General features: G+C 44.1%; 2 protein-coding genes and 2 long non-coding RNA genes across 4 annotated transcripts in view; 3 read left to right on the top strand and 1 right to left on the bottom strand.

Annotated features, from left to right (window-relative positions):
* Window positions 1–21,392, top strand: part of LOC117766615 — a 334,810-nt gene extending 313,418 nt beyond the window's left edge. The window contains exons 7-8 of the mRNA XM_034593875.1: window positions 18,321–18,412; window positions 21,379–21,392. Of these exons, the coding sequence (XP_034449766.1) occupies window positions 18,321–18,412; window positions 21,379–21,392 (106 nt within the window). The remainder of the gene's footprint in view (window positions 1–18,320; window positions 18,413–21,378) is intronic.
* LOC117764353 lies at window positions 3,194–6,355 on the bottom strand. Its single transcript, XM_034590063.1, has 7 exons — window positions 6,223–6,355; window positions 5,959–6,078; window positions 5,518–5,856; window positions 5,337–5,408; window positions 5,053–5,154; window positions 4,769–4,957; window positions 3,194–3,617 (listed from the first exon to the last, which is right to left on the bottom strand). The coding sequence occupies exons 1-6, from the start codon at window positions 6,350–6,352 to the stop codon at window positions 4,776–4,778; spliced, it is 945 nt and encodes a 314-aa protein (XP_034445954.1). The 5' UTR covers window positions 6,353–6,355; the 3' UTR covers window positions 3,194–3,617; window positions 4,769–4,775.
* On the top strand, window positions 7,100–16,078 carry LOC117764850. Its single transcript, XR_004614463.1, has 3 exons — window positions 7,100–7,110; window positions 12,261–12,264; window positions 14,939–16,078. It is a non-coding gene; the product is annotated as an uncharacterized LOC117764850 (long non-coding RNA).
* Window positions 21,393–22,193: 801 nt separating the features above from the next.
* LOC117764763 lies at window positions 22,194–22,882 on the top strand. The gene is made up of 2 exons (XR_004614434.1): window positions 22,194–22,253; window positions 22,790–22,882. It is a non-coding gene; the product is annotated as an uncharacterized LOC117764763 (long non-coding RNA).
* The last annotated feature ends 2,118 nt before the right edge of the window (window positions 22,883–25,000 follow it).

The raw sequence follows: 25,000 nt of genomic DNA, 5'->3' as shown, positions 1-25,000 counted from the left end.
GACGCTCCGACCACCTTCTTCTTTAACTTAGAGAAGTCGGTGGCTCGGAGGAAACAGATGGTGTCTCTGCGGCTCCCAGACGGAGAAGTGACCACAGAACCGGCTAGGATGAGGAAGCATGCAGTAGAGTTCTACTCAGAGCTGTTCAGAGCAGTTCACTGTGATGTGGACTCTGCTGCAGAGCTGCTAGAAGGACTTCCTCAGCTGAGTCCTGAGGAACAGGATACACTAAACTCTGACATCACCTTAGAGGAACTGACCGCGGCTGTGTCGCAGATGGCGTCCGGAAAGGCCCCTGGAGTAGATGGATTACCTTCAGATTTTTTAAAACATTTCTGGGGTGTTTTGGGAGGAGACATTTTAGACATTTTTAAAGAGTGTTTTAAAAAAGGGACACTTCCTACTTCCTGTAGACGCGCAGTTCTCTCTCTGCTGCCTAAGAAGGGAGATCTTAGCCTTTTAAAGAACTGGAGACCAGTGGCCCTTTTATGCACAGACTATAAGATCCTCTCCAAGGTTTCATCCAACAGACTGAAGACCTGCATCGAACAGCTGATCAACCCAGAATATCACATCAAAACAGGGAACCAAGGTTTTGTTAAAGAGGAGTTTAATTTACAGGAATTGACTGTCATCATGCTGCTATTACATTAAATTACATTGTTCTGTATTTGAGATTATGTTGAATTTCATTTAAAACAATAATAAACAGACAAGTTGATTTACATGACAATTGTTTACAGGGTGGAAGTTACACTGTAACAGTTCGCGTCACACTCGCGCTATGGGTTTTACGCGATGTCCTCGCCACCGGTTGCATCCGCACAGGACATCAGCTCCTGTGGGAACACGCGAGCAAAGCGATGATGGAAGCGACACTGATGGGATCGGTCCCAGAATGTCCCCGTGGTTAACTCTTTAGCTTCAGGGTGGGCTAACAGCAAAACAGCAAACAGAAACCACCTGAAGGGAACAAACTCAACTTACCTACTGAAATTAAAGGAACCAAAAGATATGTTCTAACCTAACTCCTCATCCAAAAACAGGAGAAAACATGGGTTCAACTAAAATGATACCCACCCCTACCAAACCGGGCTGGTACATCAACAACAGATCTTACGACACTTTACAAGGAACAGTTCTGACCGGCAGCAATGATCGCTGTGTTCACACCAGACGCGGAAGCGCCCGAAGCGCCGCGCAGCGCGACTCTCTGGCGCGCAGCAGCCTGGCTGTTCACACCGGACGCGCATTTATCCGCGCCGGTCAGCCCGTGATTCTGCTTTCTCCGCTGGTTGTTCTCTGCTCCGTTCAATGGTATATGATGATGGTCTTCATAGCACCCCTCATACGCATCCCGGTAGGGAGTGTAAAGATGGTCGAGTGTGTTCGCACCACGCGTAGGACAGCTGATGTGTTGATGATATCTCGGCAGGACTTTCCTCATCTTGGCCCATCGACGCAGCAGACAGCGGAAGGTGTTGGTGTTATTAACCCTGTGAGTCCCAAATGTGTCATCAGAGCTGTTTTTGAACGATCAGGGAACATGGACTGGGACAGAGTTTTTATATATTGAACAATTCAATGTTCTCAGTAATTTCTGATAAAATCTTTATTAAATTCTTGGCCTGTTCTCAGACAGCAGAATATTACAGATCTGATTCTTTGATAAGGCTTTATGGTTAGTTTATGGGTGTTGCTCCTCTACTATGGTGCTTATATAGAGGACAACACTTGAAGGAACACTGGTATAATCATTACAATTGTTATTTCATTCATTAAGTTCTTCAAAGATACTGAAACAACACTCAAGTTATTTATCTTTGTAAACATGTAAATATATATTTGTGTCCCCTTTAGGAGTAAGAGGAGGTATCCACCCCTTTAACATATCAATATTTAATATAATCATATTTCTTCATGTGACCGACTGTCACCAAGTCGCTTGTGTGTATATACAGTATATATATATACATATATATATATCTATATGTATATATCAGTCCCTGCTGCCAGAACACGTGAACACAAGAACCTGCTGAATGTTGCATCAGTAAAGACACAGACACTGATTTACATGTTTTTATCTCATTACACCAGGATCACTGGTCTTATTATAAAATCTGTAGAGCAGAGAACTTCTGTCTCACGTTTATTCTTTATTCTATTCTACTTGTTTTCATGTTCATGTACAGTTCTTGCGCCATCTGCAGGCAGACGTCACCACTGAGTCTGATTCTTTCAGTTAATGAGGAGTTTGTTTTCAACGTGTTTCTCTATAATTTTTAAGTCTTGACCTTTTAAGTAAAGAGCCTTGAGATTATGTATATGAGGATTTGGCTCTATATGTAAGCGGTCTATCCTTTGTGCCGGTGACCTGCGTTGTGTGTCAGTTTGTGAAGTAGAAGACCGGCACAGGACTTGTATTGCTGCTGAATGTGTCCTGTTCTGTTCTGTGTTCCAGCAGAAGAAAGGAAACAGCGTTGGTCATTCCTCTTCAGTACATGCCGCTCTCGGCCAGCTCCAGTGCATTCTGAGGACAATTACAAATCTTGCCTAATAAAAATAAAAAGGCCTATATAAGAAATAATAAATGCAAAAATAAATACAAATTAATAACAAAAATATGATTTGCAAATGTCTTTGAATGTATCACATTCACTCATATCCTCATACCAACGTCACGCAATGTCCCCAGTCCTACCCATAGAGGGCGCCACACCCATGTAAAACACCCAATACAATAAACAGCAATAATTAACAAAGGCTGAGGGATTTTTGGTGGTATGCAATATTAGTTTTAATACCTGCTACATATACAAATAAAATTTAAGCCCCCCCCCCCCGCTAATGATGCGTTCAAGTGTTAATGTGACGGTCAGCAAAAACAATGACACCTGCTATATAGGTCAGATAAAATGACAACAACGTGGAATTTAAATCTCATGTCTTTGTTTCATGACATGTGATGATTACTGTTTTTTAAATCAATCATAAATGTTTTGTGGTAATCAACGCTTACTTACAAATCTGAAACTTTTGTATCTATGTATTTTCTGATGACCTCTCACGGCCCACCTGCAGTGGCTTCGCGGCCCACTAGGGGACCTTCCCCCGGCTGGTTGGATGTGGAGTTGTTCTCCAGACGAGGCGCAGCACTGACGTGGTTCCTCTGTTCCACTGTTTCACATATTCTGCTGTAATGTGCACGACTGGCAGATATGATATAGAAAGTCCCAGCAGCAACACGCACAGTATTGTAATCAGACAAGAACACTTTGATGAACGTGTTGTTGGAATTTGAAATTAATCACAGGCCTTTTACATTTTGGTTTTAATCCGATCAATCATTGAGAGTTCAGATATGAGTTAATACTTTGATTCTGTGTCTTAAGACAACATTTGATGACTGAAAACCTTAATTCACCAAAGTGTCCTGTTTGATTTATAAGGAAAAGGTCCATGTAAAATGTACTCAGTACTTGTGTTAAACAAACAAACGGTTCAATGAACTGTGGCTTCAACATTTTAATATCAGAGGTTCAGTAAAGACTTAATCACGTATATCTAATACATACTTTTAAAGTGTTAACAGCAGTGAACATTGGTTATCGAAGTTATTTCATTTCATCATCAACTTCATTCAGTGAGATAATCTCTCTTTAATGCTCCTGCTTGTTTGGGTCACGAGGTGAAAGTGAGAGGAAGTCTCTTATTTTTTCTTTTGCTCTCTGTCACTCTACCCCCCCCCCTCTTCCTCTCCCCCCCCCCCCACCCTCTCTGTAATTCTTTAACTCTCCCTCCCTCTAACTCTCCGCCTCTTTTCTAAAACTGCGCTTCTTTTCTCTCTCCCTCCTGTGTTCAAGAAGTTTTTGTTATTTCTTATATATATATATATATATATATACACACACACATATATAGATAGATTACAACAGCATGTCAATATATATACACAGTATATATTAATAATGTAATATTACTATTGTTTTTATTTGTTTAATTGAAAAGACTATCTTGCTGTTTCTTTAGCTTACTGTTAATTTATATTTTAGGAATGTAGTCACATTTGTTTTGTATGTATGGTACCTACATTAATTAAAAACCCTTCCAACCCCAACGCCTTGTGTGATTGTGTGAACTGCTGAAACCATTTGCTGCTGGAATTGTTTGCTGAATTCTATATATAAATTATATAATTGATTTAGCCCTTGCCTTATACAGTATGTCTATCATCTCTATACAGTAATACAAAATAAAAAAATTAAAATTCAAGTAGACAGCAGATTTGTTTTTATTCATCGCTATTACAGAGCACATGAAGATTAACAGTATGTACAAACAACTCTTTACATAGCAGAAATACAAATACAAAGTTATAAGAAAAAAGTAAAGATAAAAATGTAATTAATGTTATTCGAAAAATAATTTTCATGTTCATCATCATCAGTCCATATCAAATTTATCAAATACACACTAGGCATATATACTGTAAAAATGTGCACTCGCCATACTAAGCCATCCAAGATGACAGGTCCGCTCACGCATGCGCACTCGGGCCCGCCTCGGTATGAATGTAGTTGCGGGGACTTCTTAGATCCTTCGAATTAGAGGTGTAATCTATCATCAAATATTAATATCAAATAACGTGAATAACATTCACGCTCACTGAACGACACAACGCACGGACGATGATTCAAACAGCACGCTACGACGTCATCAACTGAAGTCAAATATGGTTTTCTTTAAATCCTTTTCAGTTAGATAATCTCTCTTTAATGCTCCAAGTGAGGGGAAGTCTCTGCTCGCAGCTCACAGGGGCCTGTCTCTCTCATTTCATCCGGTTGGACCATGTCCTGGATGTAGACTGGACCCGACCCGGTCTCAGCATGGTAACCAGTGAAGGGATCTTTGACCTTTTGTCCTCTGCATCTCGTCACACAATTCCCTGTGAGACCTGAAAGTGGTTTTGAGACACTTGTTAAAAGCTCCAACAAAACTGGAGTAAATGCACTGAAAGTAAAATGCTACAGAGCAGAAACGGTCACTTACTGTTTCTTCCACTTCTCAGTCTGATGAAGTCCACCACCAGGAGAGCACCAAGAGGAATAAGAACACAGAGGACAACAGGAACAACAATGGCTGCAACAGCACCTGCAGGAGTGACGGGCAAACAGAAAGGAGATGAATCTTCTTTTCACCAACATGACAGTGACTCATTCTGCCAAGTCCTCTGTGGTTTACTGCTCTGGACTCAAACACAGAAGAACAGAGGATGAAGTGGAAAGTGAATTAAAGGACGACTCCAGTTTTCTAGTGGATAATAAGTCAGAGACCTTTCCCCGGCTGGTTGGATGTGGAGTTGTTCTCCAGAGGAGGCGCAGCACTGACGTGGTTCCTCTGTTCCACTGTTTCACATGAGATACAAACAGGTTGAGCACTTTCTCACATCACACGTTCACTCACAATCTGCCGTTTGTCCACTGTGCCGTACAGGCATGAGTTCAGGATCCTTACCAACATCCAGGGTGATGATGCACCTGGGTTTCAGTCTGGGGATCAAACATGTGTAATCTCCTCTGTCAGACATCTTCACAGAGGAGATCTGCACTGAGATGTTTCCCCTGATCAGGCCTTTGAGGTCCAGTGTGGTTCTGTTTCTGTACTGCTCCATCTGGACATAGTGGAGGACTCTTCTGTCTCGATACAGGAGGACAAACTGCCTGAGGTCAGTTCTTGTAACTTCCACTGTGTAACTCATCAAGTTGACCGAGGGAACAAGTCCACACCAAAGACTCACGTCTTCACCTTCTTCCACCGTTAATGACAGATTCGAACATGTGGGATGAAATCCACCTGAGAAAACACAGAGAACATTTAGTCCTGTTAACATCACACAGAGCTGATGTCTCTCAGGACAGATGTGGTGTCAGTGTGAACATGAATTAATAAACTCACCAGAGACAAGTGGGACAATGAGCAGTAAAGTCAACAGAGTCTTGTCCATTTTCCAGAGTTTTGTCCGCAGCACAGATTGTACCGAACCCGTACAGGGATCTGAAGAGCCGGCTGCAGGTCCTGGGAGGAGTTGGACAAAAGTCGGTGAGGAAACGTGCTGGGACCGAGTGTTTGAAAAGTCCTGGGACCGACATTCATGTTAGAAGTCTGTGTTCCGTCCACTGCAAACAAATAAGATGCTACAGAGCAGAAACTGTCACTTACTGATTCCTCCACCTGTCACAGGAGCGTTGTTCAGTCGTCCTCTGATGAAACGTCCCCTGCTGCTGCCTCCGACACAGACCGGACCACGGGGACATTCTGGGACGGATCCCATCAGTGTCGCTTCCATCATCGCTTTGCTCGCGTGTTCCCTCGTTAAGAGTCTCACTGACCTGCAGCTGATGTCCTGTGCGGATAAGGCTTCGGAGTGCAGCTTTTATATGAGTAGGTTTCGCGGGGAGTTCCAGCCTCGGACCGAGGGGGCTTGGTCTGCCTGGTGTGTCACACGGTCCGTGCGGAGCAATTGGCTGGTGTAACGCAGCAGCTCTGGAGAGCGACGCGTCAGAAACAGGAAGACGGAGCCGGTCTAACAGCCGCGTGTGTTGGTGTCTGCTCCTTCTGCTTCAGAGGAAAGGAGCGGAAAGAGGATTGATATCAACAGACTGAGTTCACAACACTTCATGTCGTACATGGTGAAACGTGCTGAGAGACTGACAAGGGGAGCAGAGACAAAAGAGACGGAGACTATAATGATTGAATTTGAAACAAAGGTGTCCCCACAGGAGGTAGACTTTGGATTCATGACATATAGAATTAGGGAGTTGGTACCAAACCGGGCTGGTACATCAACAACAGATCTTACGACAAAGACTTCGGAGTGCAGCTTTTATATGAGTAGCTATATGAGGGGAAGTTCAGCGTAGGCGTCATGTTTTTTTCATTTTGACGAACTGTGGTGCACCACTTTCCGCTCCTTTCCTCTGAAGTGTGGTGCACCACTTTCCGCTCCTTTCCTCTGAAGTGCGGTGCACCGCACGAGTGGTTCACACCAGACGCAGCGCGGCTCTCTGGCTCGGAGGTGTGAAGCGGATTCTGCTTTCTCCGCTGTTTGTTGTATGTAACCCGTTCAATGTAGAGGTTCGGGGGTAAATGATGATGGTCTTCATAGCACCCCCCCCCCCCCCCCCCCTCTCTCTCTCTCTCTCTGTCTCTCCATCTGTAATGGACAACTGTTAAAGAGGAGTTTAATTTACAGGAATTGACTGTCATCATGCTGCTATTACATTAAATTACATTGTTCTGGATTTGAGATAATGTTGAATTTCATTTAAAACAATAATTAATAAACAACCAGAGACAAGTGGGACAATGAGCAGTAAAGTGAACAGAGTCTTGTCCATTAATGTGCAAAAACCAGGCGAGTCGTCAATGGAAAATGAACTCAGTACAGTTTAATCATATTGGGTAGTTGTGTTAAACAAATAAACTCTTCAATCACATAAACTGACTTCACTGAAGAGTTGTTATATCTAATACATTTTAAAGAGTTAACAGCAGTAAACATGTGTTATGTTACTACCACCTCTAAAAACAGCAGAAATCCTGAATCTGAGAATAAAGAGAATCAAACACAAAGTTCTGTTGGTCTGTTTCTCACAGGAAACTGTAGTTTGTGTGGTTTCTGTAGTTTGTGTGGTTTCTGTAGTTTGTGTGGTTTGTGTAGTTTGTGTGGTGAGTGTCGTGGAAAACGTCAGTCTGTTTGATTTTTCTACCTTTTCTTTGCTCTTCCCTCTTTACTCATAGTAGAAGTGTGTTTCTGTGTGAGTCGTAGTGTGTGTAGCAGCAGTTTAGTTGGTAGCTGCCGGTGTGTTTGTGCAGCATGGCTGCTGCAGGTGGAGGCTTCGGCCTCCACAAACTGACGCGCCGACACGGCATCAAACTGTGTCCGGCTGTGGACTGCTCGGTCGAAGAGGTCAGTCTGGCTGTAGGTGAGGTTGTTGGATATGATAGTGTGAAGTCTGCCTCACGAATGAACAGCGCTGTGGTGGTTTTTCTAGACAGTACAGACGAAGCTAACCAGCTCCTGGAGAGTGGAGTTGTGATTCAGGGCTCCTTCACACCTGTGTGGTCCCTGGCTAATCCTGATAAAAAGGTCCTAATCTCTAATGTGCCCCCGTTTCTGAAGAATGAGCTCTTAGAGAAAGAGCTGGCGAGACATGGACAATTAGTGTCCCCGATAAAGATGATCCCCATCTACTGCAAATCTCCACATCTCAAACATGTCGTGTCTTTCAGGAGACACGTGTTCATGGTGCTAAAAAAGAGTGAGGAAGAATTAAACTTGGTCTTCAGGTTTAAAATTGATGGGGAAGGTTTTTTGATTGAGGAAGATCTTCTCAAACTGTCAACCAAAAGAAAAAGCCCAGAAAACAAAACAAACAGTGAACAAGCAAACAAAGTGTCAAAGATAAACCCACCGTGTTCTTCCTCTCAGTCAGAGGACAGTTTAATAAACACACAGGAGAACCTGCAGGTGGACGAAGAGAGTCTTTACTCCTTCACCAGAATCCGGACCTTTCTACACAACACTAAGGGCACAAGACTGGTTATCAAATCAATCAATCAAATTTTATTTGTATAGCCCATATTCACAAATCACAATTTGTCTCATAGGGCTTTAACATGGTGTGACATCCTCTGCCCTTAACCCTCAACAAGAGTAAGGAAAAACTACTTAAAAACCCTTTTAACAGGGAAAAAAGAACGTAGAAACCTCAGAGAGCCACATGTGAGGGATCCGTCTCCCAGGACGGACAGAAGTGCAATGGATGTCAAGTGTAAAGGAGAACATCAAGATAAAGGTTTTTAGCAGCATTGATAAGGGTAAACATTTTGAAGTATAACTGAAGGTCAGTGAATTGGTGGATTAATGTCATTAATGGTCAAGTGTCTGAGGAGAAATACTATGTATCGAGCAGTCCTGCTGCAATCATAGTCCATGGTCAGCAGCCAGCAAGATCATGATCCACCATCAAGATCGGATGCCACTATAGTCCACAGTTATTGTCCACTGCCGCCATTAGGATCCATCATCAGCTGCCACCTCGGTCGTGGTCCACTACCAGTATCTGATGCCAACACGATAAAGGATCTGCCTTTGTTATCACGATCAGCCAGCACGATGCAGAATCCGCCATACTGGATCCACCATTACGACCTCTGATACGTGATCCACAGATCCTAATCCATGATGTGGCCACAGCCGCGGCCCTGGGTCTGCGGACGATAAGGCAAAGGGACTCCGGGGAAGAAGTCAAGTCAGTAACATGTATTGATGGGATATGAATTACTTTGATGTGATAAAGATTGAGAAGAGGAAGGAGAAGCTGGAAAGAGAAGCTCCGTGTGTCATGTGTCCCCCGACCTTCTAGACCTATAGCAGCCTAACTAAGAGCAGGTCTAGGACAAGCCTGGACCAGCTCTAACTATAAGCTTTATCAAAAAGGAAGGTTTTAAGCCTACTCTTAAACGTACAGATGGTGTCTGCCTCCCGAACTGAAAGTGGGAGATGATTCCACAGGAGAGGAGCTTGATGCTGAAGCTCTGGCTCCTCCTCTACTTTTAGAGACTTTAGGGACGACAAGTAAGCCTGAATTCTGGGAGCGCAGCGCTCTAGTGGGTTGATAAGGTACTAACAGCTCTTTAAGATATAATGGTGCCATATTGTTAAGGGCCTTGAAGGTGAGGAGGAGAATTTTAAATTCTATTCTAGATTTAACCGGAAGCCAGTGTAGCGAAGCTAATACTGGAGAAATGTGCTCTCTTTTCTTGGTTCTTGTCAGGACACGTGCTGCAGCATTTAGGACAAGCTGCAGAGTCTTTAACGACTTACTGCTGGAGCCTGATAATAAGGAATTACAATAATCCAGTCTGGATGTAACAAAGGCGTGGATTAGTTTTTCTGCATCCTTTTGAGAAAGGACATGTCTGATTTTGGAGATATTACGCAAGTGAAAAAAGGCGGTCCTAGAAATTTGTTTTAAGTGAGAATTAAAGGATAAATCAGGATCGAAGATCACTCCCAAGTTCCTGACTGTTTCATTGGAAGCAAGGGCAATGTCGTCTAGCGCAGCTATATCGTTAGATAATGCATCTCTAAGGTGTTTAGGGCCAAGTATTAGAACCTCTGTTTTATCTGAGTTTAATAAGAGAAAATTGCGGGTCATCCAGGTTTTTATGTCCTTGAGACATGCTTGGAGTTTAGTTATTTGATTACTTTGTTCAGGTTTTATTGACAAGTATAACTGGGTGTCATCCGCATAGCAGTGGAAATTTACCGAGTGTGTCCTGATAATGTTTCCAAGTGGAAGCATATATAATGAGAATAAAATTGGGCCGAGCACAGAGCCTTGTGGAACACCATGGTTAACTTTGGTGCGCACAGATGACTCATCATTAATTTGCACGAATTGGGAGCGGTCTGAAAAATAGGATTTAAACCATTTTAGGGCGGTTCCTTTAATGCTAATTAACTGTTCTAGTCTCTGTAATAAAATATTATGGTCAATTGTGTCAAATGCTGCACTAAGATCTAACAGAACGAGGACAGACACAAACCCCTGATCTGAAGCTATTAGAAGATCATTAGTGACTTTTGCCAAGGCTGTCTCTGTGCTGTGATTGGCTCTAAACCCTGACTGAAAGTCTTCATATATATTATTTTCCTGGAGAAACTCACACAGCTGATTGGCTACAACTTTTTCTAGGATTTTAGACAGGAAGGGGAGATTAGATATCGGACGATAATTGGCTAAAACCTCTGGGTCTAAGGTGGGTTTTTTGAGGAGGGGTTTGATTACAGCTATTTTAAAAGACTGTGGTACATATCCTGATGATAATGACAGATGTATTGTGTTCAGTAATGAACTGTCAATTAGGGGCAGAATTTCTTTAAGTAATTTTGTAGGAATGGGGTCTGAGATACAAGTTGTTGGTTTAGAAGATGAGATTATTTTGGTCAGCTGATCGAGGCTGATCAGAGAGAAGCTGTCTAAATAATTGGTAAGATTCTTGGCCGTTTCTGAGTTTTCTATTCTTGATGGGGTATTAGTGCCAATTGAGGGCAGGAGATGGTTGATTTGATTTCTAATGGTTAGAATTTTATCATTAAAGAAATTCATAAAGATATTGCTATTTAGGGATCGAGGAATACTGGGTTCGGTGGAGGTGTGACTCTCAGTCAGCCTGGCTACAGTGCTGAAGAGAAACCTGGGGTTGTTTTTATTCTCTTCTATTAGTTTTGAGTAGTAGGCAGCTCTTGCTTTGTGGAGGGCCTTCTTATATGCTTTAACACTATTCTTCCAGTCTAGGAGATTTTCAACACGGTTGCTGGAGCGCCACTTCCTTTCTAGTTTTCTTGATACTTGTTTTAACTCATGTGTCTTGGAATTATACCACGGAGCTAATTTACTATGTTTTATATGTTTCTTTTTTAGAGGCGCTATTGAGTCTAATGTTAATCGTAATGACTTTACAGAGCTATTGACGAGATGGTCAATCTCAGTGGAGCTAGGGTTTTTAATGAATTTGTTGTTTATATCGACGGATAGTACGGGTTTAAATGTAATCGGGATTATTTCCTTAAATTTAGCTACAGCACTATCAGGTAGACATCTTGAAAATGAGTTCATTATTAGTGGCATATATTCTGATAGTGAAAAATCGAAGGTTATTAAATTATGGTCTGATAGAATTGGATTGCGCGGAAGTACTGTTAGATTTTCAATTTTGACACCGTATGATAATATAAGGTCAAGTGTGTGGTTACAACAATGAGTAGGTTGGTGTACACACTGACTGAAACCAATTGAGTCTAATTGCGAAATAAATGCTACGCTAAGGCTATCTTTATTATTGTCAACATGAATATTAAAGTCACCAACAATAATAATTTTATCGGTCTTTAGGACTAGGTTTGATAAAAACTCAGGGAATTCTGTTAAAAATTCAGTATAAGCCCCAGGAGCACGGTGAACTACAGCAAATATGATTGGCTGTTGGTGTTTCTTGGATTGGCGTGGAAGACTAAGAACAAGACATTCAAATGAGTTGTAGCTTAGTTTAGGTTTAGGATTAATTAATAGACTGGAGTTAAAAATAGCAGCAACTCCACCTCCTCGACCAAATTCTCTGGGAACGTGTGTATTTACATGACTTGGGGGAGTAGATTCATTTAGACTGACATATTCATCAGGATGCAGCCACGTCTCAGTGAGGGACAATACATCTATTTTATGATCTGAGACTAGTTCATTAACTAAAATAGCCTTTGATGACAATGATCTTATGTTTAACAGACCACATTTAAAAGTCTTTATTTCCTGAGTTGTTGCAGAGGTTGTGTTAATTTGTATTAGATTTTTGTGTGGAATTCTCCCTCTGTTATTGTTTGATTTAAATAATGTAACGGGACGGTGGACAGACACAATCTCTATGGGTTTGTGGTTGTGTGACTGATCCAGAGGGAGCGCAGAGAAGTGTGTAGCACTGCAGCTCTGCGTCCTGGTCCCAACTCTGGGTTGTCATTTAATACACTGGGTAATATTCCTAGATAAGAGAGATGCTCCATCCCAAGTGGGATGAACGCCGTCTCTCCCAACAAGACCAGGTTTCCTCCAAAAAGTTTGCCAATTATCTACAAAGCCCACACCATTTACAGAACACCACCTCGACAGCCAGCGGTTAAAAGACAACATGCGGCTAAACATGTCATCACCTGTTGTGTTAGGGAGAGGGCCAGAGAAAATTACTGTGTCCGACATCGTTTTTGCGAAAGCACACACCGACTCCACATTAACTTTAGTGACCTCCGACATACGAAGCCGGGAGTCGTTGCTGCCGACGTGAATTACGATCTTACTGTATTTACGTTTAGTTTTAGCCAGCAGCTTCAGTTTGGATTCGATGTCGCCGGCTCTGGCCCCTGGAATACAATTGACTATGGTCGCTGGTGTCGCTAACCTCACGTTTCTCAGAACCGAGTCACCAATGACCAGAGTTTGCTTCTCAACGGGTGCGTCGCTGAGTGGAGAAAATCTATTTGAAATGTGAGCTGGTGGGTCTTTAATCGTGGGCTTTTTAAGGGTAGCACTATGCCCCCTCCGGACAGTCACCCAGCCGCCCTGGGCTCCCGGCTGCACGGGACAAGTCGAGGGACTGCTAGCAGAAGCTAAGCTAAGTGGCTCCGCGGCGGCTAGCGGGGGCTGGCTAACTACAGCTAACGGAGGTTCTAAGCAGCGGAGCCGAGCTTCTAAGTCGCTAAGCCTCGCCTCCATCGCTACCAATACACTACATTTATTACATGTACCACTACTGTTAAAGGAGGCAGAGGAGTAAGTAAACATGAGACACTCGGAGCAAGAGAGAGCAGGGGAGCGAGAGGGAGAGAGAGATGCCATCGCTTCTATATTAGACTACGAGGGTGAGCTCAAACAGAAGAATCCGGTGACACGCTGATGTAAGGACACAGAATCACTAAGCACCAAAGAGTAGGAGTTGGTATGTGTTGATGTTTAACTATAGACTTAGCCGTAGTAATATAGAGAAATATCTGTGTTAGCAGAGGAGCTAGTTCAGAGACAGCGACCACCACCAGCGGCAGGAAAACAGGAAATGACGCGACTCTCTTACCGTAGTACGTAGAATAGCCGTACCGGTTAGAGTGGAGGACTTCTTCCCAGAATTGAGACTGTTCCTCAACTCAGTGAGAGTCTTCATGAGAAACACTGAAGGTACTCTGCAACACTTCCTCTTTTTGAAAAGAGGAAGTGTTGCAGAGTACCTTCAGTACCTTCAGAAAAGAGGTTTTACGGATCACGCGCTGGTTGTGTGCAACGTTTTTATCTCTAAATTAAAGTCCAGAAGTGCATACTGGCATTTTAACACGTCTCTTTTATGCGATGCACATTTTAAGGATGTTTTTAAGTTTTTCTGGAGCGGTTTTAAAGAAAGAAAAAATGATCTTATTTCTATAGATCAAGAAAAGGCTTTTGACCGGGTTGAGCACAGATACTTGTGGCAGACGCTGCAGGTGTTTGGGTTCAGCCCTGGTCTCATAGCCATGATCCGGACATTGTACAGTGACATTGAGAGTGTTTTAAAGATTAATGGGGGTTGAAGCTCTCCTTTTAAAGTCCAGAGGGGAATCAGACAGGGCTGCTCCCTCTCTGGCAGGCTGTACTCTCTAGCCATAGAGCCGCTCCTGCACAGACTGAGGGTACAGCTGTCAGGTGTGAATCTCCCAGGGTGTCCACAAGTTTTCAAAGTCTCTGCTTATGCTGACGATGTCATGGTCCTTGTTAAAGAACAAAATGACATCGATGTACTGGCTGAAACTGTTGATCAGTTCGGCAAAATATCATCGGCAAAAATTAACTGGGACAAAAGTGAAGCTTTAGCAGTGGGAGCTGAGCTGAGCAGAGAACTTGTGTTACCGGGGGGGTTGACCTGGAATAAAGAAGGTCTGAGATATCTGGGCATTTATCTTGGGGATGAAACCTTCATGAGCAAAAATTGGGACAATGTTTTAGAGAAGGTAGAAGACGCCTCACAAAATGGAAGTGGTTTCACCCACACACGTCTTTTAAAGGCTGCACCCTTATCATTAACAACCTGGTGTCCTCCATGCTATGGCACCGACTGGCATGTGTGGACCCCCCAGCACGTCTGCTGGCCAGAATACAGGCTGTGATGGTGGACTTCTTCTGGGACCGCCTGCACTGGGTCCCACAGAGTGTCCTCTTTCTGCCTAAGGAGGAGGGGGGACATGGACTTGTCCACTTGGCAAGCAGGGGGGCCGCCTTCAGGCTCCAGTTCGTCCAAAGACTCCTGACTGGACCTGGGGACCTGGTCTGGAGACCCGTAGCCCGTGCCATACCAGAGCGGTGTGGTGGGCCTGGATGAGTCGTTGTTTCTCATGGATGTAAATGGATGTAAGTTGGACAACCTTCCAGGTTTTTACAAAGGACTGCTCAAAGTGTGGGGAATGTTCCATAAGGACAGACTGAAGAACTGTGACTCTCTGCTCCGGCTTCTCAAAGAGCCAGTGGTCCACGGGACTCGGCTCCGGTGTGATGCAGAACCAGGCCTACCTCAGAAACTGTGCCAGGCCAAAGTCCTCACACTGGGCCATGTGGTGGAGGTGTGTGGCCCTCACCTGGACCACGCTGCAGGTCTGGCCTCACGTTTGGGGATCAGGTCAGTCAGGGTGGTGAGCCTCCTGCTGAGAGGCTGGAAACAGCAGCTGACACCCTGAACTTCTGCTGATCACTGCTCACGGTGATGGACTCATTCAGCCTGACACCAGTGATCCTCTTCCTGATGTAAACATTGTTCCTGTCCTTACATGTGAAGGTTTTTTGTTAAAGTTAAAAAATACCTCTTGTAACACACTGAGCACCATGACGGGTAAAACTATGTATTATTTATTAGTTAAACTTCTGAACCAGAGCAGACTGGAAGACCGGAGTGACTCTCCATGGAGGACTCATCTGGACCTGACAGAGGCTCAGAGGCCTGAGTGGAGAGCACTCTACAAACCACCGCTGACAAAGAGGGGGGGGGCTTACAGTGGAGGCTTCTACACGGAGCTGTTGCTGTCAACGCGTTTGTTTCGGTTATTAATTCTGACGTTGCTGCTACTTGTCCCTTCTGTCCACAGAGGGAGACAGTGTCTCATTGTTTCCTGGAGTGTGGTCGTCTCTCCTCACTGTTTCTGTTTCTGACTCACTTGTTTGATGAAGTTTGATGAAGTTTTCTCAAATCAAATGTTCGTCCTGGGAACAAGTACAACAGAAAAAATATGATAAAATGTCAACTCTTGAACTTTGTGTTGGGTCAAGCGAAGATGGCGATCTATCTCTGCAGGAGAAACAAACTCGGAGACTCACTCGATGTAGACGTGATGTGCATCTTTAGACGAATGTTAAAGACAAGACTGAAAACTGATTTCACTTTCTTTATTTTGACAAATAATGTAGAAGATTTTGAGAAGATGTGGTGCCTCACACAAGTTTTATGTTCTGTGGAAAACGATCAGCTGGTTTTTGGTCGTATTTTTGATTGAATATGGTTTGTTTTGATGTTTTTTTGAACTTTTGATACTTTGTAGTATTTGTTTTTTGTGGAACTTATTCACAGTAAATAAAAGTGGCTTGAAAATCAAATCTCTCTCTCTCTCTCTCTCTCTCTCTCTCTCTCTCTCTCTCTCTCTCTCTCCCTCTCTCTCTCTCTCCCCCTCTCTCTCTCTCTCTCTCTCTCTCTCTCTCTCTCTCCCTCTCTCTCTCTCTCTCTCTCTCTCTCTCTCTCTCTCTCTCTCCCTCTCTCTCTCTCTCCCCCTCTCTCTCTCTCTCTCTCTCTCTCTCTCTCTCTCTCTCCCTCTCTATCTGTCTCTCTCTCTCTCTCTCTCTCTCTCTCTCTCTCTCTCTCTCTCTCTCTCTCTCCCCCTCTCTCTCTCTCTCTCTCTCTCTCTCTCTCTCTCTCTCTCTCCCTCTCTCTCTCTGCCCCCCCCCCTCTCTCTCTCTCTGCCCAGTTTACTGCCTCATGTAAACTTGTAGTTTTTCTACATGTATTTATGTATTGCTGATCTACACTGATGAGATCTAGACCTCATACTTATTACAGTGGGTGGATTAAAGGCCTGAGTGGAGACGCACACATGAAATGGACCTTGCTTGAAAATACCTGGTATGTGCATCTTATCAGTTCTGCCATGTAACTAATAATTATTATTCACGACGATGTATATTAAAGAACTCTATTTTCTATGGTTTTCTTCCTTCATGTGTTGGAGTTTAGTATTTTGTGTTTATACTTAAACAAACGTGTGTTTTTCTTTGAAGCAAATAAAAACAGTTTTTTTAACGTCACGATTCTCCAATAAGCTTTGAGATCAACTTGTTTTATACTGTATGTGAATAAAACACTAACTGACAACTTACATGTCAAATCAATCCAATGAAAAGATGATCAAGGCTTTGGTCAAGTTTTCTGTGAAATAGAATTTACACTCACATCAGTTTTATGTTTTGTTTTCATAGAAAGTAGTTTCTATGGTGGAATTCCAGTGAATCCAGTTTAGACTTGATGGGAAAACCATGTTGTCTGCAGCCAGGTACTCTGGCTCTTTGCTGACACCTGGTGGTCAAACACTGTGACTGTTTCTACTTGGATCATTTTATACATCGAACACTCGTCTAGTTAGAGAAAAGAAGGGGATGCAAATCTCAGCAATTATTGAAATACACAACGGTCAAATAATGCATCACAATGCAGCTGTATTTCTCTAGATCTATAAAGCAGACACTGTGACTGGACTGTGTAAATGTGACATGACGTGGCAGAGTTCTGCAGATGGAGTCACACATTCAGCTCCAACACGAAATATAACAACCTTCAAATCACAGGAGGAAACATGGGTTTGAGCTCAGGCTCCATTTGATGGAGTTGAGCAGTTTGGGAGTTTTACACATTTTAACAAACTATTGACGGATCAGACCAATCGCAAGGAAACACGTCTTCATCGAACCCACACACACACACACACACACACACACACACACACACACACACACACACACACACACACACACACACAGAGAGTCACGTGATTTCCAGTAACTGCAGAGCGGATGGAGCAGCCAGTGAAAGTGAAAGTGAAAGTGTTCAGACTTGTTCTAACTTCAAAGAGCAGACGGAGGAGACGTGAAGTCTGAGGCTGGTGAGTGTTCAGCAACATTTATATTATTCATTCATATTATTTTACTGTCACTGACTCTGAGTCAGTTTTCTACTCGTGGACTTTAGAGAGAAGAAGATTCAGGATGAACTTCTGTCAGTCAATCAACAGTTTGACTCAACGCTGTGATTGGCTGAGTCCAACACATTAAACCTACAACTGTCTCAGGTTACCGTGACAACAGGGACACAGTGTAGGAGGGTTGACTCTGTTAGATTTGAAGAAACACTGAGTTTACGTACCTGGCTTCATTGTGTGTGTTTGAGCTCACAGTGTTTTTCCTCTCAGACTGAAGATGAGTGTTTATGAGGAGGAAGAGGAGGACAGAGCAGAGTCTCCAGGGTTCAGCTGTGTGTCTCTGAAGAGTGACCGGTCCAAAGGACTTCCTCCAGACTTCAGTAATGAACCTGGACCCTCACACACAAAGTAAGAGACCTGCTACAAACATGTGAACCTCCAAACTGAATCCTCAGAGAATGAACCAGTGAATGATGTGTTCTGAATAAAAACATGTTTGTGTTTGCAGAGGTCAGGACCACAGACTGAGAGCAGAGTCTCCAGGGTCCAGCTGTGTGTCTCTGAAGAGTGACCGGTCCATGGGACATCCTCCACTCTTCAGTAATGAACCTGGACCCTCACACACAGAGTAAGAGACTGTTTCTACTGTGACCTGCTCTGAAGAGGATTTAGTTTCCTCTAGTGTGGCCCCTGCATTAGGACACAGCTTCATTGAAGTTGGTGACTAATCTCTCAGAATCACTCAAAGAGCTCAGACCTCCACCAAGAACCAACACGCTCCTTATGAAACCACTTTGAGATTCACTAGAGACTCATTTTGATTTGGATCTGCACCAAATTCCACACACTGGTAAACATCAGTCCTCTGAGCATGTCTGTGAAAGAGGAACCCCCCCCCCCCGATCTGGTTCACAGACCACAACCTTCCACCAAGTTTACTGGTAATCTGTCGTTTTTTATAATCCCACTAACGAACCAACCAACACACAAACATACTGGGTGAAAACAAAACCTCCTTGACAGAAGTAATGACAACCTGTGACTGGGACATGTGAGTTATCAGGAAATGTCTTCACAGGGAGAGGAAGAGGAGTCATGTTTCTGAGGAGGAGCAGTCGTCCTGCTGTGCTTCGTGTCAGGACGTCCTGAAGGATCCAGTCTCCACCAGCTGTGGACACTGGTTCTGCAGACAGTGCATCACCTCATACTGGGACCAGTCTGGCTCTTCAGGAGACTCCTCCTGTCCCCAGTGTGGACAAAGATCCAGGACAGGAGCTGGAGCTCAGACAGCCGGTCAGAGCAGCACTGTACATGTGTCTGCTGATGTCTTCACTTCTGACAACAGCACATGTGGTTTTATTTTGTTCCTTCATACAGCATCAACATTTAACATCGTTATAAAAGCACAAAGTTAAAAAGCTTTTATTTTCTGTAGTTTTTCTGTATCTGATGAAAACAATCAGCAGATTCTCAGATTCTCTGTCTCTGACATTGTTTCTTGTCTTTCAGCAGATCGTGGTCTGCAGGAGGTTTTAGATGAACATAAGCTCAGTGTGAGGAGGAGATGTGAACATGTGACTGAAGGAACTGATGAAACAGGAAGCAGAACCCTCCTCAACAGGATCTATACTGAGCTCTACATCACAGAGGGACAGAGTGAAGAGGTTAATACTCAACATGAGGTGAGGCAGCTGGAGACGGCTTCCAAGAAGAAGAGCCTCCACGACACTCCCATCAAGTGCCACGACATCTTTAAAGCCTCAACTGACCAGCAGAGCAGCATCAGAGTCGTCCTGACCAACGGCGTCGCTGGCGTTGGAAAAACCTTCTCGGTGCAGAAGTTCACTCTGGACTGGGCAGAGGGTTTAGAAAACCAAGATGTGGGTCTGCTGACTGTGCTTTCGTTCAGGGAGCTGAACCTGGTGAAGGACCAGCAGCACAGTCTTCTCACGCTGCTCCGTGTTTTCCATCCAGCGTTACAGAAGCTCACGGCCGAGACGCTCGCTGTCTGTAAACCTTTGTTCATCTTTGACGGCCTGGATGAAAGCAGACCTTCTCTGGACTTCAACCACAGGGAGCTTGTGTCTGATGTCACACAGACGTCATCAGTCAACGTGCTGCTGACAAACCTCATCCGGGGGAATCTGCTTCCCTCGGCTCTCGTCTGGATAACCTCCAGACCTGCGGCGGCCAATCAGATCCCTCCTACATGTGTTGACAGGGTCACAGAAGTACGAGGCTTCACTGAGGCCCAGAAGGAGGAGTACTTCAGGAGGAGATTCAGTGATGAAGAGCTGTGCAGCAGAATCATCTCACACATCAAGACGTCCAGGAGCCTCCACATCATGTGTCAAATCCCAGTCTTCTGCTGGATCAGTGCTACAGTTCTGGAGCACATGTTGACCACAGACCAGAGAGGAGAGCTGCCCAAGACCCTGACTGACCTGTACTCACACTTCCTGCTGGTTCAGACAAAGAGGAAGAACAACAAGTACGGTGAGGGACATGAGACGACTCCACAGCAGCTGACGAGGACTGACAGGGACGTTCTTCTGAAGCTGGGGAGGCTGGCACTTAAACATCTGAAGGAAGGAAACATCATGTTCTACCAAGAAGACCTGGAGCGGTGTGGTCTTAATGTCACAGAGGCCTCAGTGTACTCAGGAGTTTGTACTGAGATCTTCAGAAGAGAGTGTGTGATCTTCCAGAAAACAGTCTACTGCTTTGTTCATCTGAGCGTTCAGGAGTTTCTGGCAGCAGTCTACATGTTCCACTGTTACACCAAGAGGAACAGAAAAGAACTCAACAACTTCTTGGGAACATATGGGAACACAGGCAGTACCTTCTCCCTGGATGACCTCCTGAAGAGAACCATGGAGAAATCCCTCACCAGTACAAATGGTCATCTGGACCTGTTTGTTCGCTTCCTTCACGGCCTCAGTCTGGAGTCCAACCAGAGAGTCTTAGGAGGCCTGCTGGGTCGGACAGGGAACCATCCAAATATCATCCAGAGAGTCTTAGGAGGCCTGCTGGGTTGGAGAGAGAACAATCCAGAGATCATCCAGAGAGTCATCAACAACCTGAAGGAGATGAAGAGTGATCACAATTCTCCTGACAGAAGCATCAACATCTTCCACTGTCTGACTGAGATGAACGACCACTCAGTTCATCAGCAGATGCAACAGTTCCTGACGTCAGAGAACAGATCAAAGGAGAAACTCTCTGAGATCCACTGCTCAGCTCTGGCCTACATGCTGCAGATGTCAGAGGAGGTTCTGGATGAGTTGGACCTGGAGAAGTTCAACACATCAGACCAGGGTCGACGGAGACTGATCCCAGCTGTGAGGAACTGCAGGAAGGCTCGGTGAGTCCAGACATGATCAATAACATGTTCAATCAGTGGAGATGAGTCGTTCTTCAAATCCACTCAGTGTTATGTGTGTGTGTGTGTGTGTGTGTGTGTGTGTGTGTGTGTGTGTGTGTGTGTGTGTGTGTGTGTGTGTGTGTGTGTGTGATAAAGTTATTATTATTATGTACATATACATTCTCATTGTTCTCATGTACAGATGAGAACAACTAGATCAGATGTGGAGAGTGAAATCCAATGTGATCACTGTGCTGGAGTTTGAGGGTTCAGACATACGACCATGTGGGTGCAAGGGAGATTATTGTATATACTGTATATATATATATATATATATATATATATATATATATATGAGCAAACAGCTAGCACAGTGTGAGCAGACGATCACTGAATCAGTGTTTTGGATGAGAATCACTGACGGTTCCTTGAAACTGAAGAAGCAGGAAATATAGTTTCTTCTTCTTTCTGGTCAAACTGAATTCCCACCCTGCGTTTGTACGCCACCACCAACCAGTGCAGTGTCCGTCCCTCCAGGTTCCTGACATGTGGACTTCACAATAACATGAGGTCACTGTAACCTTTGACCTTTGACCACTGAAATCTAATCAGTTTATCTTTGAGTCAAAATGTGAAGAAATCCCCTAAAGACAGACTTGAGACATCATGTTCAAGAGGCCATGAACATGTTCTGTGACCTTGACCTTTGACCTTTGACCCCCTGAATCGAATGAGTTCCTCTGTTAGTCTGAATGAACGCTTGGACCAAATCTGAAAGGATTCTCTTGAGGAGTTTTTAACAAAAAGGGGATTTACCAGGGTGAGGGTCACATGATCACGTTTTGTATGAATGTTGTGTTTCTGATTTAATTCTCACAGATTTGATATTTTCTTTAATTACAGACTCGGTGGTTGTGGACTCTCAGAGACTCACTGTGAAGTCGTGGCCTCAGCTCTGAAGTCAGACCCCTCACATCTGAGAGAACTGGATCTGAGCTACAACAACCTGCAGGATTCAGGAGTGAAGCTGCTGTGTTCTGGACTGGAGAGTCCAAACTGTCGACTGGAGACTCTGAGGTCCTTAAATCCTTCTTCACTTTTCAGACTTTCTTTCTTATTGGGTCATTATTTATTTAAATTGTCTCAGTTCTGCTCTGCTCACTGTCCCTCAGTCATCTGTCCCTCACCCAGCCTGTCAGTCACGTCCACCTCATCAGCTCCATTCACCTGCACTCACCTGCTCCTGATCACTAAGAAAGTGTCAGTAAATAACATGTGGACTGAGGCCGAGCACTCGTCCTCCTCAGGTTTTCAAAATAAGACACGTTCTTATTGAAACACGTTGGACAGTTGATAAGTATAGAAACAAACAGGAAGTGACTGTCAGGAGCCATCCCTACTTTAAACAGTGTTTAATTACACAAACCTGCTCAGTGACCAAACACAGAGAAGAAGCTGATGAATGAGACAATGGTCCAACATGTCTGATCTGATATTTATCTTCAGGTCACAGACTGGACTGAGGTCAGCAGCATGTTGAGAGTCTGTGTTGACATGATGACGATCCACAACAACAGGAGGACACATTCTAATATTCATATTTCTTTATCCAGGTTGAGGAGATGCAGTCTGACAGAGATCATCTGTTCTTCTCTGGCTTCAGCTCTGAGGTCAAACCCCTCTCATCTGAGAGAACTGAATCTGAGTAACAACGGGCTGCAGGACTCAGGAGTGAAGGAGCTGTGTGGTTTTCTACAGAGTCCAACCTGTCGACTGGAGACTCTGAGGTCAGTTCACTGACTGACTTTTGCAGATCTCATATCTATAAAACAGCATTTATACACAATTTATCTAATTTAATTCTAATTTAACATAATTCCTCTTCATACATAACTTGAATCCATTCATTAATTAATCTGTGACATTTTAAATATTCAGCTACTTGTTAAAACACTGAGTTTAGTTCGGGATTTCCTAAACTGATCTGCAGGACAGAGACCGGGTCCAAATAATCGATTTGTACTGAATCAGGACTCGGTTTTAGTCCAACATGTCTGATTTCATATTTATCTTCCATGTTATGAGTCTGTGTGACATGAATATGTGTCTGTTATTTTCACACATGAACTCAGTTTAATTTACAGTGAAGTTTTATTCTTTATCCAGGTTGAGATTCTGCAGTCTGTCAGAGATCAGCTGTTCTTCTCTGGCTTCAGCTCTGAGGTCAAACCCCTCTCATCTGAGAGAACTGGATCTGATTAACAACTACCTGCAGGACTCAGGAGTGAAGGAGCTGCTTGATCTACAGCAGAGTCCAACCTGTCGACTGGAGACTGTGAGGTCAGTAGATGGTTGGAGTCAGTCCACGCTGCTTTCATCAGTATGTTACTAAACACAGTCAGTATCACAGATCCAGGGTCTGTGCTACCAAGCAGGATTTGTGGTTATCAGGTTAACTTCAGGTTTAGTTTTTTCAGTCCTACGAAGCTCGTCCACTTCTTAACGAGGTAAATCACCATGGTAACTTCTGATGAACGGCTAACCTGCTCCAGGTTAAGTTGGAGATCAACCCGTATTGAAGCTCCGCCCACTGACCACAGTGACTCTCCACTGTTGTGTGGTGCACACTCTCCTTAAAGGGACGGATAAGGGAAGTTTAAATCCACGTCTGGTTGGTTCAGTTGATCTCTAACTCACCCAGAACATCTCAATCTCTCCAGACTCATCCTGTCACCAAAACACCAGATGCACTCAGTCAGCTTCCTGAAGATAGGTCCATGTGTTTCTATTGAGGAGTGATGTCAGAGGTGTCCACCACAGTGTCCTCAGAGACAGTGAGACAGTTTGTGTCCTCAGAGACAGTGAGTCAGTGTGCGTCCTCAGAGACAGGGAGACAGTGTGTCCTCAGAGTCAGTGAGACAGTGTGTCCTCAGAGTCAGTGAGACAGTGTGTCCTCAGAGACAGTGAGACAGTGTGTGTCCTCAGAGTTGGTGAGACAGTGTGTGTCCTCAGAGACAGTGAGACAGTGTGTGTCCTCAGAGACAGTGAGACAGTGCGTGTCCTCAGAGTCAGTGTGCGTCCTCAGAGACAGTGAGACAGTGTGTGTCCTCAGAGTCAGTGTGTGTCCTCAGAGACAGTGAGACAGTGTGTGTCCTCAGAGACAGTGAGACAGTGAGTGTCCTCAGAGACAGTGAGACAGTGTGTGTCACATCCTGGGATTCAAACGTTTCTCATCAAGAATCTTCTTCTCGTCCACTCGTCTTGTTAGTAAACAACAGATTCAGATCTCGTGGCCTCGAGTTATTTATCTCGTTCACACGTTATTATGTCGTGGTCACGTAATATATTTTTACCAAATGCCACCAGGGGGCGCTGTAACTGACACAAGCTGGACCACAGCTGACAGCCTCACACGAGGAACAGAGACGGTGTCGTCTTCATCTGATCTGAGACAGTTTGTTCTCTCACTTCATCAGTGAAGAACTGATCAGGTGGATCTTTGTCACAGCTCTGAGATCAGTGGGACTGAAGCCTCTCCTCATCACCATGGTAACCAGGAGCTCTTTATACAGAGCAGAACCTCTGCTGAGGTCCATCTGTCTCATCTGGTCCCAGTTTGTCAGAAGCAGATGTTCATCAACACACAGTGAAACATGTCTTCACCTGTAACAGCAGTAAATCCACCTCTCAGGTGTCCACTCTGCACTTTGACATGCAGAGGAAACACACTTAGCTCTTAGCGTGTTCATTCCAACACGTGAACATGAAGCAGAGAGGAAGCTGCTCCACCTCTGAACAGGACTGAAGTCCCTGCTGCTCTTTCT

Source organism: Hippoglossus hippoglossus, chromosome 1 (genome assembly GCF_009819705.1).
Source record: "Hippoglossus hippoglossus isolate fHipHip1 chromosome 1, fHipHip1.pri, whole genome shotgun sequence".
NCBI lineage: Eukaryota > Metazoa > Chordata > Actinopteri > Pleuronectiformes > Pleuronectidae > Hippoglossus > Hippoglossus hippoglossus.
This window is presented reverse-complemented; position numbering and strand designations above follow the sequence as displayed.

Coding starts and splice junctions, on each gene's coding strand:
- LOC117764353 (XM_034590063.1), bottom strand. CDS start 6,352: ATGATGGAAGCGACACTGATGGGATCCGTCCCAGAATGTCCCCGTGGT. Junction 6,079..6,222: donor TGTGACAGGTGGAGGAATCA/GTAAGTGACAGT, acceptor AACTCCTCCCAG/GACCTGCAGCCGGCTCTTCA. Junction 5,857..5,958: donor CATTGTCCCACTTGTCTCTG/GTGAGTTTATTA, acceptor GTGTTTTCTCAG/GTGGATTTCATCCCACATGT.